Source organism: Peromyscus maniculatus, chromosome 8, assembly GCF_049852395.1.
Source record: "Peromyscus maniculatus bairdii isolate BWxNUB_F1_BW_parent chromosome 8, HU_Pman_BW_mat_3.1, whole genome shotgun sequence".
NCBI lineage: Eukaryota > Metazoa > Chordata > Mammalia > Rodentia > Cricetidae > Peromyscus > Peromyscus maniculatus.
In genome coordinates, this window is record NC_134859.1 from 750328 (window position 1) to 769576 (window position 19249).

Below are 19249 nucleotides of genomic sequence, written 5' to 3' on the forward strand. Positions count from 1 at the left end.
AGTTCAGTTAATAATAAGTGTAGAGGAATCAGAATGGTACAGTATAATGGGGAAAGAGTAGGACATCTGGACCTTCCCTTTGGGGAGCATATGAGGTAACAGGCCCATCTAAGACTAAGACGTTGAAGTATAGTGTCTGGTACCCAAAAGTCCCAAGGTCGGGCATTTGGATAAGGGTCTCTTTTCCCTTGGTGTTTAAGGAAAGTTCTGCTTGCTAAACCAGTCATTCTCCTTATCTCTGGCAAGAGGAACTTATGGCCCTTCCATTAACATACAACCTATTGTAACATATTGCCTATTGTCAGGGTCAATGCTAGCTTCCTCAACCCCTGATCTCAAGCCACACCCCAGCTCACATGCCCCCTTTCTCCCATTTAATCCTATGTGCAACTCTAATAAAAGGTGTATTCTTTTTTCAATAAATGCTGCTGGCAGCCATCCTGATTCACCCTGAGATCCCATCCTTCTCCCCCATCTCCCACCCCCTCAACTCCACACATCCTCTTTGGGACCTGAAGCCCTGACAAAGTCTCCAGCAAGACTTCTTGGAAAATAATCAGCCTTTATATTAAATATTAAAATGTATATAATTTTGACTCATGCACAAGGATACATTTTGGATAAAAGGGAACTCTAGACAAACAAAATCCAAGTCACAGCTCTATAATCTAGAATATTACATAACTAATATAAAAGATTAGTGAGATTCTGTGTATCTATATGGATGGTAAAAACATCAGCAGAATAAAGACTATAATTCTATGCACATTTACATATGCTATTCAGTTTATAAGCAGAGTGGAAGGGCATGGCTACAGGCTGGCCCAACCGAACAGCATTTATGTAAACACGATTATTGTGTGGTTTATTTGGTTATAGCACACATGTCATTTTTATCATCAGAAAACTCTGCTGCAACTTGAAACTTTAAAGGGAGGCGGGCATAGTGACATCTGAGGACAGGATGTTAAGTATAAAGCCTTACATGTTGTTTAACTGTTAATTCAGAGCACTTCTTAAATAACATGGAAAAAATGCTTAGCATTTAAACACATCTTTGAAAAACTGGAAGGGACCCAACCCCCCTCCTTTGGTCTCCTGACCTCAGCTCTCTGGTATGCAAGGTTTAACTTCACTGAGCAAAACTCTCTCACATCCAGAAAAGCAACTCCAACAGGATTCCCAGTTTGCTCAAGACATATATGCTAGGAACACAGTAGGTGTTTAATAAGTGCTGGTGGGGTGATTTGTGGGAGTATAACCGTGTAGCAACCTAGTAATTAACTAGCAAATTTCAAAAGGTAAATATCTCTTAACCAGGCAACTTCCAGTAGGGAAACTTATTCTGTTGAGTCATATGCATATATTTGCATGCAAATACATAGAGTATGATCAGGAATATTCTTTCTCCCCACCCCACCCCCAGTACTGATTAACAGACTGAAAAACTGAAAATGACCCTAACAGTCACCAACAGAAGACAAGGCTAGACCTTGGCTTCTTAGTTTTTCCACAGAAGGCAGGCTTGAAAAGAAATATAACTTCTTGTTCTTTCTAATTTCACAGACTTCACACAGAAGGATATTAGATCTTACTATTAAGAAAAGGATACAAGATACAGAATATTTACAGTATGAAGCATACAGGGAGAAATGTACACACGCAGGTGCAAACCGCAAAGATGTTTACAAATACGTGTTCTCGTCATCAGTGCTTCCTTCAGAGGGTGGTAGGCAGGGAAGTAGTTGAAACTTGACTTTTCCCTCATATTCTTCTAGATTGTTCACTTTTTTTTAAAGCAACAGCACCAGACCTAGAGGGCTGTCATCCCAGCTACTCTGGAGGCAGAGGCAGGAAGATGGCCAGCTCAAGTCTGGATGCTAAGCTTGAACAATTCTGAAATTCCATCACAAGATTTACAAAAAAAAAAAAAAAAAAAAATGAGGTCTGGGGGCTATAAATTCAGTGGTGTCTACTTATCTCATGTGCTTGAGGTCCTGGGCTATAGCTCAGCATGCACAAAGCTCTGGGTGTGATCCCCAATAATAGAAGTGGTAGATCACACCTGTAATCCTAGCACTTGGTGTTAGTATTCTGACCCGGCCCTTGGGGACCCACCCATTCTCCTGACATCATCTTATGTAAAGTCCCCTTTAAGAAAAAAACTCCTTCCCCAATTGCACACCCCCCCCCATAAAAACTTTCCACATGGATGTCACATCTGTCCTGTAACTTAACATGGTGACACACCACTGTCGTTAACTGTGTGACTCGGATAGGCTCCTGGCAGCCCCCAGCATGCCAGGATCCTGGACCCAGCCTACCCACAACAGGCTGCAGCTCACCCCATCACTCACCAACCCGTCCACCAGCAGCAATCATCTAAGTTTCAGTTGGGTTGTCACACCACCTCTGGAGCTGCCCACAGCTCCTTTAGGCCTTTCAGCTTTTGCGATACAATTCCTGACCTTTTCCTATGGATGAGATTCCCTCTTGGTTTTCGTTCTCACTGGCCTCCTCGAAAATCCTAGTTACTAGTGCTGAGACTCCCCTGGCTTAGTCAGGCTAATCCCAAGCCCTGTTGAGTGTAGCAATGGCCCCTCTTTGACAGCTTGGTCTGTGGTGATGTATTGTGTACCCTCAATATATTGTATACCCTAATAAATTTATCTGGAGATCAGAGGACAGAGCCAGCCACTAGATTAGACATAGAGGCAAGACAGTGGTGGCACAAACCCTTAATCCTATCACTTGGGAGGCAGAAATCCATCAGGATCTCTGCGAGTTCAAGGCCACACTGGGAACAGAGTCCAGGCAGTGGTAGCACACTCTAATCCCAGCACTTCAGATCTCACGCCTTTGCTTGGAATGCACACACCTTTAACCCCAGGAAGTGACATGGCTGGGTGGAGAATGTACATAAGGTGTGAGGAGACAGGAACTAAGCAGCAGTTCAGCTAAAACCCTCAGGGGTGAGGATCTGCTGAGAAGTTGGCAAAGTGAGGTTGTCTGTGGCTTGTTCTTTTTCTCTGATCTTCTCAGAGCTTTTACTCCAATATCTGGCTCTGGGTTTTCTATTAATAAAACTGTTTAGCAATTCATATTACATTGGTTCTCATTTTGTCCTCCATCTTGTCCTGGAGACGCTCACGGCTACAGGCTGTAGTGACTCCTTTCCCCCTCATCCATGGGAACCATGATTTCTTGGGACATTTATGACTCGGACTTTCACTCTTTTCCTCTCCTCCATCTTGGCTGGTGACCTCATCATGATGCAGACAGCCATGTGGTTGGCAGCCATCTTCTACTAAGGTTTACTAAGGTTAAAAATACATTTAGCCCTGATGACCTCTCTATTCATTTTATTTCTTTCTAGAATAAGGAAGCAACAAGCCTCAAATATTTGGGATTGGTATGGATTTTTTGTATGATAACAGAGATGTAAAGCTATATTTGATTCAACACTGGTTTATAGTATACTCTACATGATAATAGAAATTTAAATTTATAAAGATCTAATTCAGATTAATAAAAGCTAACAGAGATTTACACCTATTTCTTCTAGAAAATTTAAATAAATGATTTCATGTTTGATAAATGGGGTATCTAATAAGCAAGATATATATTCTATGATGAAGTTTCTGGTCCCCCGAGAGGGTATTTTTCTCAGAGGGTCCTTTTCTCAGAGTTGGGCCACACCCCGACTCATAAGCCCCTTTTTCCTGTTCCCATTCGGCCCTGGGATCTTTCCCCTGTCACTCTTCTTTGCCTTCTCAGGAGACAGTAAGTCCTAGCCTTATGAAAGCTACTAACATATTGGAGACTTAGGGACTACTAGTTGACGGTCAGCCATTCATACTTAATGGACAGATAGTCCTCAAATGCTCAGAGATCTGCAGAATATGGCATTTGAAATGTTGATCAAAAAGCTTATTATATCAGACAGAGACTCCCAGATCCTAGCAGTGACCCAAGGTCTCTGAAGAAGATTGTAAGGCACCACGCTGTTTCCACCTGGATTATGGCAATGCTGACCTCTGGGCAAGATGCCCCAATGTGACACCTGCCACCAACACCCAGGGCAGACTGGACAAACAGCAGGACATCAGAGAATTGATTGTACCCCTTTTGCCTAGACAAAGTAAGATCAGTCTTCTCTATGTCCCTCTTCCACAGAAAAAACCCCACCTTATGGGCCTGGCAGCTGAAGATTGATGCTGTTCTGATACTTCTGCCTCCAATGATGTGGAGACCTGGGTATGGCTAACTGGGTATGAACTGGTCCCTGTCATTTTTAACAGATTCTAAAGCTGCTTGGTCTGCACTCAGATATAATTTATCCTTCTCAGATCTCTGATTCCATTTGATGACCAGGCTTTGCTTCAGCTGCCTTCTCAGTTCTCTATGTAAAACTCACATGCCTCCCTCTCCTAGGGCTACTACTAGGTCTAGACACAACTTACCTTGTTACCAGATCAGATAAACTCACAGAACAGAATTCAATGTAACTTTTTACTATTGACTGCTCTCAGTATCCCCTGGAGAATTAGATAAAAGAAACAGCTTTAAGGTTTGTTTATATGAGTATAGAAAAAGCTGTCTCACTTCTGTCACTTACATATCCTCCTCAGATCTGATGATGTTTAGGGAAGTCTCCCTCCTCCTTCACTCACTCAACCACTTCCATTCAGTAAATTTCCTCTGGTTATAGAATTAAAGATATGTTTCATTGGGCTGAAGCCAGGAAATGTTCATACCTTTTAACCAAAAGCTATGACACCAAGATGTAAATCTGTTCCAGTTGCTTTACAGACATTTACAAGTACCTGCACAGATCGACCCCTCCTCCAGACTTGTGCCAAGGCCAATCAACAGGGGGTCCTCCAGGTAAGCCATCCCCTGCACCAGCTCCAAGGATGCCAACCAGGCAAATACTGACAGGTTAACTTCACACACATGCCCACTCATAAAAACTCTGTTATCTCCTAATTCATTTACAGGATGAATGGAGACATTTCCACCTCCAGAGAAACAGCAGATGCGATGGCTCCTGTACTCCTGATTTGGTGTGCCATTCCCCCAAGCTTCTGAACATCACTGCTGCAACCTGTCTTCTCAGCTCCTTCAAGGAACAGACGCCTGAGATCTCCACAATGACAGCTAACTGAATGCTTCTTCACTCACACCTCCCGCCATGTGTGACCCCCAACTTCCCCTCCCTACTTTGCCCCTTGTCAACAGGAAGCAGTCTTGAGAATTCAACACCCTCATTCCCCCCTACTTGTTATCCATAATTTACCTTTTTATAATAACCAAAAGGGAGGAATGTTAGTATTCTGACCCACCCCTTGGGGACCCGCCCAGCATCCTGACATTATCTTATGTAAAGTCCCCTTTAAGAAAAAACTCCTCCCCTTCACTCTCTACCATTTCTCACCAGAGGTACCATGCACCTCTCTCTTTCTCTCTCTCTCCTTCCCTTCCCGCCTCTATAATAATAAAACTTTCCATGTAGATGTCACACCTGCCATGTGAGTAACTTTCCACTGAGCCATGCCACTGTCTGCATGGTGTGCCTCACCCACAGCAGTTCACCTTGGTCCAAACCCACCAAAGCCTCTCGAACCGTTTCACAACATTAACACTGGGGAGGGGAAGGAGTTAGTTCAAGGTCATCCTTGGCTACATAAGGAGTTTGAGGGCAACCTGGGCTAAAGGCTCTGTCTCAAAAAAAAAAAAGAAAAAAGAAAGAAAAAGAAAAAAGGGGGATGGATCACCATCAAGAAAACTGCAGTCTAGCTTTTAAAGACATTTTCTAGAAACCAGAAGAAAATCTACCTAACCAAAAAGAAAAGACTTCATTGTCATCAAAAGCTGTTTCAAGGTAGAATCAAAGGTGGCTGGAAAGTGACAATCCCAGCTCAGTCTTACCTTGTAAGCTTTTAGCTAAGGTTCTGAACCAGGGTGAGACAGGCGGTGGGAGGGGGTACAAGCTTAATTTAAACACAGAGATCCAGGGCTGAGGTGATACCATCCTCAGCACAGCACCTTCCATCTGCTCCACCAGATAGATCAAAGGTCTGACTGTCTTGGACAAGCATAGCTCCCTCCCTAGCCCGGCCGGCAGAGCACCCACCTGGGATTCTAGTCCCTTCTGCTAGGCTCCATGCTGCTGCAAGCCACAGGAAAATGTAATGGAATTCGGCTACTATCACAAAGGCTACTACTTGGAAAAGTCAAGGACTTCTCCAAAGGTCAAGCCATGGTTTAAGAAGTCTTGGTGACATTTTAGCTTTTGTATATATATTAGTTGGTTCCTACAGTGATTTTCTTGTAATGCTGTGCGTGCTTCTAAGAACTCTTAACAGTGTATTTATCTAAAATACCTATCAAGCATCCAAAGCCAAACAAAACAACACTTGTCTCCTAGGTCAGGCAGATAGCTTTATTTCTTGTGCTATTTAGGGTGAGACCCTCCTTCCTTCCAGCCTTACTAATAGACTCCTAATTTTTTACCTAACCACTTCTAGGAATGTAGATTGAGCACATAAATTCCCTTCTTGACTAATGGATCATTAGCATTCATTTTGGTTGTAAAAGAAAGCCTGACGGGTCACTGCCTGAGGAAAATTCTTACCTGCCTTTTATGACCCCATAAGAATTCAAGCCTGGTCACCTTGCATTGCCAGAGAATCACTATGGGTTGTATTTATAACTGTACACCTCAGAGACTTGAGAGGATTTAGAGGTATAAGGAGACAAAGAGGAGGAAAGGAGTGGAGAACTTGAGGATGCAGAACAGAGAGGGATAAGGAGGATTTTGACCAGAGAAAACACGTGGACGAGATGGAAGATGAGGAAGAACTAGATAGGGAACTACTAGCTGGTTAAGAACGAGATGAGAAGGACCTAGATGAGGCAGAATCAAGACGAGAGAATTAAGATAGAACTTAGAGGGAACAGTAGATAAATATAGAGAGAAATCAGGCAAGAAAGGAGCTATGCATGAGAAAAGAACTGAAGCTGTGTAGATAGGATTTTATCTCAGAGGAATAAAGTAGATGGACAAAGAGCTTGGTGTACTTAGATTCATTTCCTGAAAATAATTCTCACCGTTTGTAGTTTCTCTCCTGAGCCCCTGGGAAGTATAATATTAAGGTTAGTCCTTTAATATTATACAAGACCATGCATCTGTGAAAAGCTTCAGGCAGGGCTTTAAAGAGACAGTTCAACTGGTCCTATTAATTCCTCTGAGCTTTTAAAATTCAGTGATACAGAGCCAGGGATGGAGCTGAGTAGGCAGAGTGTTCACCTAGCATTTGTGAAGCCAATTTCCATCCCAACTCTGAAGAAATTGGGTCACTGATATTCCCCTATAATCCCAGCACTCAGGAAGGAGAGGCAGGATGAGAGGTTCAAGATCACCCCCTGCTACAGGTGAAGTTCAAAGCCAATCTGGGCTGCATGGCACTCGGTCTCAAATATGTACATAGGGGCTGAATATAGCTAAGCAATTAAGAGCACAGGCTGCTCTTGCAGAGGACTCAGGTCCAATTCCTAGCATGACATGGCAGCTCATAACCATCTGTAACTCCAGTTCCAGAGGATCCATTGCCCTCTCTTGGCCTCTGCAGGCAGCAGACAAACATGTGATATACTCATACACATAAAACAAAAATAAATGTGTGTGTGTGTGTGTGTACATTATATTCGGTGCTATTGTGACCACATCATGCTTCTCAGGATCTTTGCTGTGGGATGTCTCTCTGTATGCTGTGAATATGTGTTGCTCTGATTGGTTGATATATAAAGCTGTTTGGCCAATGATGAGGCAGAATAAGGTTAGGCAGTACATTCAAGCTGGGGAGAAAGAAGAAGACAGGAGAGGGGCAGACGCTGCTAGCCGCCACCAGGGGAAACAAGATATAAGGTACCAGTAAGCCACCAGCCACATGGCAAAGGATAGATTTATAGAAATGGGTTACTTTAAGATATAAGAGCTAGCTAGCAAGAAGCATGCCATGGCCATAGTTTGAAAATAATATAAGCCTCTGTATGTTTATTTGAGCCTGAGTGGCTGCAGGTCAGGCAGGACATAGAAAAACTTCCAACTACAGACCTTTGCATGAGTTTTCATTCTTTCTGGGACTTTTGTTCCAGATCCTTACACAGCCAGCTCCACCACCAAGATGGTGGGAGAAAATGTCACTTCTTGTTAAGGTGGTTTATACTCACCCTTGTTCCTCCTGGTTTAAGTCCCTGTGTGGTTTATCATGATCTGGAATTGTTTGTGGCATCCCTAGCACAAACCCCAGGAGGATATGGACCTGACCTGTCTTGTTTACAACTACATAGTAGATGCTTAATAACTTAGAAGATGTTCAATTAAAAAAAAATGGAGGTACGTGATTGTGGAGGAACAAGGGAACAAACAAGATCCTAAAAGCCACACCAAAGCTCTCTAAAGTTCAGCACTTAATCCAGGCTCTCTGTAAACAAGCATGTCACCACCCAAGAGGTCAAAGAAACTGAGGTTCTCAGAGAGTAAACTCAGAAAAAAGGCAGGGAAAAGTTTCATAAAAATCTTCTTTATAACTTGAGGGTGGCAGCCACCCTCCCTGATCACTAACCCCAAGGATGAGTCCAATAGGCAAATCAAGACAGCAATAGACTCTGGACTTGTTTGCCGGCTACTTAACCTGAAGCAGTTCAAAGTGAGGGAGTAGAAAGCCAGGTGTGGTGGCACACACCTACAATCCAGCACTGAGGAGACTGAGGAAGAAGGAAGTAAAGTTCCAGGACATGCTGTCTCAGAGGGAATGAGGGCTGTGTAGCTAAGCGGGTCTAGTGCCCTCTCAGCACCCATGTAAAAGCTGAGTGCATGCATGCATTTCTAATCCCAGGGTAGGAAAGCAGAGACAGAAAGTAGCAGAAGCCCTATGGCCAGTAAGCTTAACTAAATGGGTAAGCTCCAGGTTCAGTGAGACCTCATCTCATAAAATGAATATCCATCTCTAGCCTCCACATATGAACAAAAAAGAATGAATGGCTGGGCATGGTAAACACCCTTTGATCTGAGCACTCAAGAGGCAGAGGCTCTGAGTTTGAGGCCAATGAGAGCTACCCAGTGAGACCTTCTCTAAAAAGAAAGAAAGAAAAAAACAAACAAAAAACAAAGGGGTAGAGCCTCATAGCTACTCTCTATGTCAAAGACATTTTCACTGGTGACACCAAACTGTCCCCTACATACTAACAGGAAGAGTGGATGAGGGAAAACAGCTCTTGTGAAGGAAGGAAACAGACCAGGCCACTCCAAGTTCCCTCGTGGCTCACTGGAGTTTAACCTTTCATCTCGCATTAAGTTCCAGGGCAACTCCACATCAATTACCCAATAAGCTGCACAGCTGAAAGACCAGGAACTCCAGGTGAGGGTAGACTTCTAGCCTAAAGTTGGTCCTCCATCTTCGTCTACATCAATGACTGTGGGTTAACCTCCAAGGGACATTTGGCACTGCCTGGAGGCATTTTTGGTTGTTGTAACAAGGGTAGGTATGCCTGGCAACCTGTGGGCAGAGGCCAGGGTGTTGTCAAATACCCTGAAGTACCCAGCGTGGTCCTACACCACAAAGAACAATGTGGTCCAACCATGAACAGGGCTGAGGTTGAGAAAGTAGGCCCTATTTTTCCACACCTAATGCTCCCATAAATACAGTGTCTTACCATAATATGGCATCTTCAATCAGCTAAGCCCAAGGAAAAGAGGAAAAAGACAGGCACACACCTCCACCAGGGCAGATGATATCCCCAATTTCTTGTCAAGCTAGGAGAAGCTTGTTCCAGGATGTCTGGGCTCTCCTTAGGATCCCAACTTTTAAGACTTTTATAAAAGTTCAGGCCAGTTTTTACAAGCTGGTGTTTTTACTGACCATTAAGATCTGGTCATAAAAGCCAAGCCTTTCCCTAATTGGAAAATCTAGAGCCCACAGGCATATCAGATATCTGTTTCAGAATCCTAGGGTTCCCAGGAGAACAACCCTCAGCCACCCCCTCCTGCTAAGGCAAACATACCTGGGACTGAGGAAGGGTCTTCATGTCATCAGTCAGGCCAGATGGGGATGAGGTGCGGCTGAGCAACTGAGCACTTGCCTATTTGTTTAAGACCCTGGGTTCATTCCCCAGAAACACACACAGAAAGCATTAAGGAAAGAAACTAAGGGCTGGAGAAATGACTCAGTTAAAAGCCTGTACTGCTTTTGCCAAGGATCCAAGTTCAGTTCCCATCACCTGCATCAGGCAGCTCATAATTGCCTGTAACTCCAACTCCAGAGCATCCAAATGTTTGGCTTCCTCAAGCACCCACACACATGCCCATACACACAAACACACAGAGACAGAAACAGAGGGAAAATTAAAAATAAGCATGGTGAAACATACCTTTAATCTCAATATTCTGCCCCCTCCAAAAAAATTATCTATCTATATAAATATAGATATGTAATTAAAAAAAAAAAAGCCAGATGGCAATAGCACACACTTTTAATTCCAGCACTCGGAAGGCAGAGACAGACAGATCTCAGGCCAGCATGGTCTACAGAATGAGTTCCAGGACAGCCAAAGCTACAAAGAAATCCTGTCTAGAAAAACCAAAAAATTAATTTACTAATTAATCTCAGTAGCCTGGAGGCAAAGGCAGGCCCATCTCTGTGTACTTGAGGCCAGCCTGGTCTATATAGTGACCTCTAGGCCAGCCAGAGTTCTATAGTAAGGCTGTGCTTTGATGATGTTCATGTTGATGATGATGATAATGATGATGAATCTTTTTTTAAAAATCTAAAGGCCAGGCTTGATGGCACACATCTTCTAATCCCAACACTTGGGAGGCTGAGGCAAGATGATCAAGAGTTTAAAGCAAGCAAGCCTAGACTACTCAATAAGATCCAAGCCAACCTTTGCCCCAGCCAAACCTTATCCCAAACAAACAAAACTTAATAACCTACTGAGTCAGGTAAGCCCCAGTTCAGCCACCTTAAGGTTGGGCTATGAAGCAATAGATCTCAATTCAAATACTAACAGACAGATGCCACATGGACTCTACCCAGGAAGAGTGCCAACCAGGTGTGAGAAAGTACAAGCAGAGGCAATGGACACTTGGCCTTCCAAGAGAGCAGTAGTAAGGAGGAGTGGGTTCTACAGGCCTGTTTTCCAGGAGCAGCTACAGTGAGGCCCAATGCTGTCCAATATTTTTTAAGAGAAGCCAGAAAGCCAGGTGTTTATGCAAAATCCTCCAGTCATTAAATATCAGGAATGACAGCATTCACATAATTATGGTTATGGTACATGCCAGTAGTCCCAGCACTTGGGAAGCTCAGGCAAGAGAATCAAGAGTTCAGGGTCATCCTCAGCTACATTGCAAGTTTGAGGCCAGCCTGGGTTATATAAGTGTAGTAAAAAATAAAGTATTAAAGATTAAGTAAATAAACAAAGTCAAGCCAGCCTAGAGGTAAGCTGGATCTAAAACCCAATTCAGAACATGTGTCTCAGGCATACACACTCAAACACTGAAACCAGGTCTACTGGCACCAGCCTATAACCCCAGCACTTAAGAGACTGAGACAAGAGGATAGTAAGTTCCAGGCTAGCCTGAGCTACAAAGCAAGATTCTGTCTAAAAAATAAAACAAAAAGTCAGACATGGTGGCATATACCTTCAATCCCAATACTTAGGAGGTAGAGGCAGGTGGCCTATGAGTTTGAAGCTAGCTTGGTCTACACATCAAGTTCCAGATCATCATTATATAGGAGATCTTATCTATAAATAAATAAATACATTTTATTTAGTTTTATTTATTTGTTTAAATGGATGAGCCTACTGGATGCAAGGCACCAGGCCCAGGGGAAAACAGATGAACATGACCTCACTGGACTATTGCAAGACAAAATACAAAACATAGAATAGGCGGGGCGGTGGTGGTTCACGCCTTTAATCCCAGCACTTGGGAGGCAGAGGCAGGCGGATCTCTGTGAGTTCAAGGCCAGCCTGGTCTCCAAAGCTAGTTCCAGGAAAGGTGCAAAGCTACACAGAGAAACCTTGTCTCAGAGAAAAACACACACACACACACACACACACACACACACACACACACACACACACAGAATAACATTTTATCCTGAATGTCTCAGAGAGAGTCTTCAAGGAAGCTTGAAAGCTATTCTAGGGTTTTATGTCATTTATTCATTCAACAAGTAATTCCTGAGCACCAGATGCTGTCTTAGATACTAGGACTGGAGTCACATACACAGCAAAGAAGTAAGTAAACTCTTTGGTGTATGAGAACAAATAAAAGCTATGAGGTGGGAACAGAAAACTGGTGTACAAGAAGTGGCAGGGGTCAGGGAAAAGATGCCTGAGGAATCCCTGTGACTGGAGAGAAGAGAGTAACCAAGAGAGCAGCTGGATCAGGAGAGAGAGAGAGAGAGCAGGGCCAGATGTTCCAGAGCTGGTTGAACACAATGACTGGGAAGCCACTGAAGGGTGCTGAGCAGGGGAAAGGTAGGATCTGGTCTGTCTGTCTGTCTCCTCCCCCCACCCCCCAGGAAGCCATTGAAGGGTGCTGAGCAGAGGAAAGGCAGGGTTTGGTCTGCCCCCCTTTCTCTCTCACTATGATGTTTTGCTTTGTTTTTTTTTTTTTTTTCCAAGACAGGGTTTCTTTGTGTAACAGTCCTTCCTGGCTGTCCTGGAACTTGCTTTGTAGACCAGGCTGGCCTCAAACTCAGAGAGATCTGCCTGCCTCTGCCTTCTGAGTGCTGGGTCTGGTGTGTCTTAATAGGATTCCTCTGGGCTAGAATTGGAGTTCAGCAGAGAAGAGTGGGCCTAGCAGTTGCCAGGCCCTGATTCTATCCCCAGCATTACAAAAGAATAAAAATCAAAACCATGTTCTCTGGCTGCTGGACTGATACTAGACTGCAGGGATCAAGGGGAAGACAGAGAGAGAGTGACAGGAAGCTGGGTGTGGTGGTACAGGACTGTTATTCCAGTTACTGGGGAAGCTCAGGCAGGAGGATCACAAGTTCAGGACCCACGTGGGCTACAGAGTTTAAGGACAGCCTGGGTAGTTTAGTGAGATTCTTGTCTCAAAATAAAAAGCAAAAGAGGACTGAAGGTGCCAGTAGCTCGATGTATTAAGACCCTAGGTTCAGGCCCCAGCCCTACAAAAACAAGTAGTGTTCAAAAGCAGTAACAAGTCAGTAGTAGATGGCACCGCAGGCCCCAGGAGGCAGCCCTGACAAGTTTAGATACATTCTGCAAGAACAGGCAGATACATAGTAGGAGGGAACAAGAATCAAGGACACCACAGGTTTTGGCCACCAAGAGAAAGGACCACCTTCTCTGAAGACAGAGCAGCAAAGGTGCCCCAGCTCCTCTCAGGATACAGTAACATAGGCATGTCCCTGAGGCCCCCCCTCCTCAGGTGTTCTGTGAACACCCTCCAAGTCAAGTTAACAAACAGAAGAGGCTCTGTCACTCACCACCATGCTCTCAAGGTGAAGCACCTCCAAGAGTGAAAGGAGTCCAGCAGGCTCCAGGAAAGGAGACACACACACACACACACACACACACACACACACACACACACACACGACTCTGATCTCAGCCACAGAGGCAGTTGCCATTTGCTATGTACTCCATTATTACACATGGGGAAACTGAGGTACACAGAAAAAAAGTAACCCATCTTAGTTGCAGAACCAATGTTTAACACAATGATAGTTTGTGTGAGGCCCTAGGTTCAATCTCAGAGGGTGGGGAGTGTGGGTGCCTGCCTATCATGAGGTAAGTCTGTGCTGACTGCAACACTTAGCTTTGGAAGACCCAAGCCACCTGCTTCAGTTTGCTGTCCTTTGAGGCACAGTCTCACTCTAAACCAAGCTACCCTGAAACTCTTAATCCTTCTGCCTCAGCTTCCCAAGTGCTGCAATTGCAGGTATGTGCCTCTACCAGGCTAACCAACCCACTCTGTATTGTGTTTGGATTCTCTAGCTACAGGGAAGTTCTTGCTTGCCAACTGCCCTCTCACTCATTCTGGTTCCAGGACTCCAGAAACAGGGCATCCAGCAAGCCTAGACCAGTGGGAGGAGGGGCATAGGAGGTCTCCACGATGAAAATTGAGGGAGGATGGGAACCTGCCTAAGGTGAAGCACAGTTTATCTATCTTAATTTTCTGTGGCAAAAAGTCCCTAGAAAGAGAGAACACAAAACTGGGTTTCTTGGGTAGCCTTCTTATCTGATTAGAAGATAGAAAACACACCAAACACATTTTAATCATCACTGCCCAGCAATAAAATACATCCTAGTATGGGCTAGCAAGATGCTTGCTGCCTAAAGACCTGAGTTCAATCTTCAGACCCCACATGGTGGAAGGAGAAAACCACCCCCGCCTCAGGTTTCTGACTTACACATGTATGACATGGTATGCATGCCTTCATACATACATACTATATATAGTATATATATATATATATATATATATATTATAAAGTATGTGTGTATGTATATGTGTATGTATGTATATGCAAAATATACACACTGGTAGAGAATCTAATGTCTAGTCAACCCACTTTCGCCCACCACAAGAGAAGAATATAAACCGGGAAATACACCAGCATCCAAGTAACACTGAGCCAGATTCCAGCGGGTCCTTGCAGAATAATTCTGTTCTCTCCACACACAGCATAAGGGTAAAAAACACACAGGTGTTCTTCTGTGGCAAACAGGCACCAATCTCTTACAGGCGCCTGAATGCTAATCACTAGCGTTGTTTTCAGCCCTGGAGAAACCTCCAGCTTTGTGGCTTTAAAATGGGAGTCATATATGTGTGTGGTAAGTATCTCGACCAAAAATGGCATCCTTTCTCACCCAAAACACTAAAGTCTGCCAGTGGGCCTTCATAGGTCACCACTCCTATCAGGGAGGTACTCCAAAACAGGACAAGAAAATACTTGTGGGCGCTAATCAGTGACTAAGAAACGGGTGTTTTTCCTGTTTCTCAAACAGAAAGAAAAGTCATTGTGTCCAGGCTCTCCTATTGTATTCACTAAATAATCAGGACTGCATGATACAGGAGCGTTCTGGAACAATGGGCAAATCGCATTACGGGGACATGAAATCCACAAGCACTGGGGATTAGAGCAGTCAGCCAGGGAACCCAGCCTAGGATCATTTCAGAAGAAAGCTACCTGGAGAGGACCTGAAGTCCCCGGAATATCCCCAGAGCCTCACAAGGTGGAAGGCACTCTACCAGGGTCCCAGGCATCTTCCACTGTACCCCAAACACACAAAGTGGGGTAGAAAGGACTCCTACCCTTCTCTTGGCTTATCCTTACTGTTTCCTTAAACTTTCCTGGTAGCATTTAGGCAGAAAGGAAGGATAGGATGAGAAAAACATGATACCAGAGAATAGGGAGGTAAAACAAAACGTTGGGGGATCCCCCAAACAAGGGGTGGGAAGTCCCTTTCTAGAGCTCCTGCTGGGTGTTCAGAGATGAGGGGTGTGCTGAGAATGGGGATTCTATCCCCACAAAGGACGGAAAACCCCCACTTTGCTGCCTCCAGATCAAGCGTCCCCTCTCAGGGCAGAAACCCAAAGCACAGAGGCCCCTCCCCGCACACGCCCTGCTCTCCCGGAACCGGGTCCCCAGAGTCTGGCCGCGGGGCTGCTCCCGGGCCCGGGTGGCGGGTCCCCACGTCTGCAGAGCGGGGCTCGGGCTGGGGAGCAGCTGGGCCCGCGCGTCCCAGAGTCCCCCGCGCCCCCCGCGTCCCCAGAGCCTTCCCGGCCACCCCTCGCCGCACCCGCGGCCCACCACCTACCCAAAGCGAGTCGGAGCCATCAGCGCTGCAGAAGCTGCGCAGCGCCATGCGGGCGGCCGGCTGAGCGAGGAGCCGCAGCGTCGCGCGGTTGGCCCGCGTCACCGGGATGCAGCCCCGCCCCGCCCCGCCCCGCGCGTGGGAGCAAGCGAGGCCACTCGGTGTCCCGGGCTGGGCCTGTAGGCCGCGTCTGCAGCTCCCACCCTCTGCCAGTTCCTAACGCCGACAGGGCCGCGAGGACCCGGCACCGGGCCCTCCACACCCTGGCTCCGTCCTAGGCGATCCTAACTGTACAGTCTTTCCCCTGCTGCGGGATTTGGAGCTATTTCCTTCACAGTCAACTGGCTTGCAGCTGACGGGGTAAGGATGTGCGCTCCCAAGAAAGGAAAGGGAATAGGGAAACTGAGAGGTGAGGAAACTCGCTCAGGGCCACTCATTGAGTAGAAGTGGAGCTCGTTCGAATCAGGAGCCTTATGATTCCATCCTAAACACTGAGATCTCCATCCAAAACACCTGTTGCCACCCCTCCTCCCATGGTCTGCAAAGCACCCTGGGAATTTCTCCGCTGAGTGTTGCCAGGAAATAAGTCCTTTCCTTGTTGTTGCTTGGTAGGGATTTGGGGACAGGGTCTCATATAACTAAGTTTGGCCTCTAATGCACTATGCAGGTGAAGATGACCTTGAACTTCTGATCCTCATGCCTCCCCGCCCCCCTTTTTGAGACAAGGTTTCTCTGTGTAGCCCCTGGCTGCCCTGGAACTAGATTTGTAAATTAGGCTGGCCTTGAATTCAGCGATCCACCTGCCACTCTGCCTCTCAAGTGCTGTGATTAAAGGCGTACACCACCAACGCCGGGCCATGCCTCAGCTTCTTTATAACCTAGCCAACTGGGTTAATGTGGTGCTGAGAATAGAACCCAGGGCTTCATCCATGTTAGGCAAGCACTCTACCAACTGAGCTATGCCACCTCAGCCCCTCGAAAATATTTTAATTAAAAAATAATAATAAAGGTAAATGAGGAGGATAAGCATAATTTATGAGAATCGACCACAAGCCAGAGAATGTGTTAGGTAATGGAAACAGAGCCTACACCTACCTACCCCATGAAGTAGGCCTGGCAACAACCCAGTTATTGATCTTCATCTCAGAAGCAAGGACACTGAAGTCTAGACACCGAAGACTACTTAACAGGGTTGGAGAGCTACTCAAGGCTTCATGCTTAACAATATACACACATTAACCTAAAACTCATGCATTAACCCATAAAGTACATAGTATTATTCTTCCTCTTTTTCAGATTAGAGACCAAAACAGAAAGCAGAAGCAACTTGTCAAAGATCATTTACATGGTCAATGACTGAGCCCAGCTTTGTAACAAGGCAGTCCTACTGGGGGTCGGAGGAGAGAGTAAATTAATAATACTCACCACTGTATGATACTGCCTCAATACTGCTTAAGATATAGAAACAGAAGAGCTGGGCTCCAGCAATGCCTCCCCTCTCTCCTCCTCTTCTTAGGTGTTCACCTGATGCACAGTCCCCATTAGCATGTGCACAAACAGCTACAGCAAATAAAACAAAGAACAGAGCATAACCCCCCCCCCCAAAAAAAAAAAAAAAAAAACAAAGTTCTTAATGAGGGAAGAAGGAAGGACACAGGATTTTTCTGTGACTCTTTGACTGGTCCAGGTCCTGCTCAATATGAGTGAGCGTTTGTTTGTTATTGTTATAGTAACATTACTTAATTATTTCTATGTGTGTATGTATGTGGGTATGCATGTAAATATCTACTTGTGGCAGTCAGAGGACAGCCTAGGAGAGTTGTTTCTCTTGGAATCCCCAGGGCTCAAAGGATCTAACTCAGATCATCAGGCTTGGCAGTAAGTGCCTTTGCCTGTAGAGCCATCTCTATGAGTAAGTTTTTAAAGGACAATTACTTTCAGGTGGCAATGCTCAATGCACTGTTACCCATATTTATTGAGCATCTGCTGTATACCAGGGGTCATGCTAGGGCATGTTCAAATCTGATAGACCTTAGAGTGGAGCTGCATTGTCAAGTTTTAATGGTAAGGCAGCAGATATTACCCACATAATTTCATAACAGAAAGTGTGTTTACAACTGTTGCAAAATCCAGGAAGAAAGAGGGATAAAGAGAGTCAAAAGGGGGCTGGGCCTGCTCAGGTAAAAGTCAAAAAGACTTTCTGGAAAACAGCTTTTGAGCTAAACACAGAGTTGAGATTCCAGTGTGGACTGTGTCCTGAGCTAAAGAAAGCCTATAAGAAAACCATGAAGCAGCCAAGATTGGTATTGTGTGCCCATGATCTCAGTATTTGGGAGGCTGAGGAAGGAAGATACTGAGTTTTAGCTTGTAAGTACTGATGCACAAGCATGAGAACCTGGGTTCTGATCTCCTGCATCCATGTCAAAAGTATTAAAAAAAAACAAAAACCCACATGGTGTACACATCAGGGCACATCTATAACCCTGATTCTGCAAAGATGGAGACAGGCAGATCCCTAGAGCTCACCACCCAGCCAGCCAACTTACTTGTGAAGTCCAGTGAGAATGCTGTTTCAAAAATAAAGTGGAGAAAGCCAGTAAGATGGCTCATCCAGCTAAGGCATTGGCATGCAGACCTGACAACCTGAGTTCAATGCCCCACAAAGTAGCAGAAGAGAACTGACTCCTGAGGATCTTCTCTGACTGCCACAAATGCTCCATGTCACACCAGCACCTTCTCTCACAAATACACACAAAATAAATTTAACTTAATTTGAAAAATAAGGTGGAAGTTTGGGCAGGGTGGCACACACCTTTAACCCCAGGACTCAGAAGGCAAAGAGCAGGCAGATCTCTATAAGTTCCAGGCCAGCCAGGGCTACATATTAAGACAGACTCTGAATGAATGAATGAATGAATGAATGAATGAATGAATGAATAAGATGGACAACAACTGAGTCTTGAAGACATGTGCACATGTACCTCCCCTCACAGACACACACACAAGAAAATGAACAGAAAGAAAGACCTTAGAGGAACCAGCTTGGGAATAGGATGGAGAGAGGGAAGCAGGTGGGACACATGGCCTAGGTTGGAGTTACCAGGACCCAAGCATGCAGGATTATGCTAGCCAAGGAAGAGACTGGGAAGAGCCACCAATGGAATCTAGGTAGGGCACAAGTATGATTTCTTTCCATTCTTAGCCTCTTTACTCACTTTTTCTTTCAACAAATCTTTGATCCTTTTCACTAGGCAAGCCTGTGACTGGGTGCTGACATGAGTCACAGGGGATTTACACACAGGTTCTTGGAAGAGGGTTTGGTAGTGTCTACTAAGCTGAGCATCTCAACAGCAGTTCTACACAAGAGAAACACTGATTCTGTCTATCC

General features: G+C 45.1%; 2 protein-coding genes across 3 annotated transcripts in view; one reads left to right on the forward strand and one right to left on the reverse strand.

Moving 5' to 3' along the window:
• The window catches only part of Abcc1 (ATP binding cassette subfamily C member 1 (ABCC1 blood group)), a 107658-nt gene extending 91656 nt beyond the window's left edge, over nt 1-16002 (reverse strand). The window contains 1 exon segment of the mRNA XM_006983860.4: nt 15865-16002. Coding sequence (XP_006983922.2) covers nt 15865-15912 — 48 coding nt within the window. The 5' untranslated portion in view covers nt 15913-16002.
• A 5-nt stretch (nt 16003-16007) lies between these two features.
• Nucleotides 16008-19249, forward strand: part of Cep20 (centrosomal protein 20) — a 76894-nt gene continuing 73652 nt past the window's right edge. For both annotated transcript variants that reach the window (XM_076577804.1, XM_042283490.2), the window contains exon 1: nt 16008-16221. The gene's annotated coding sequence lies outside the window, so the exon portion shown is untranslated. The remainder of the gene's footprint in view (nt 16222-19249) is intronic.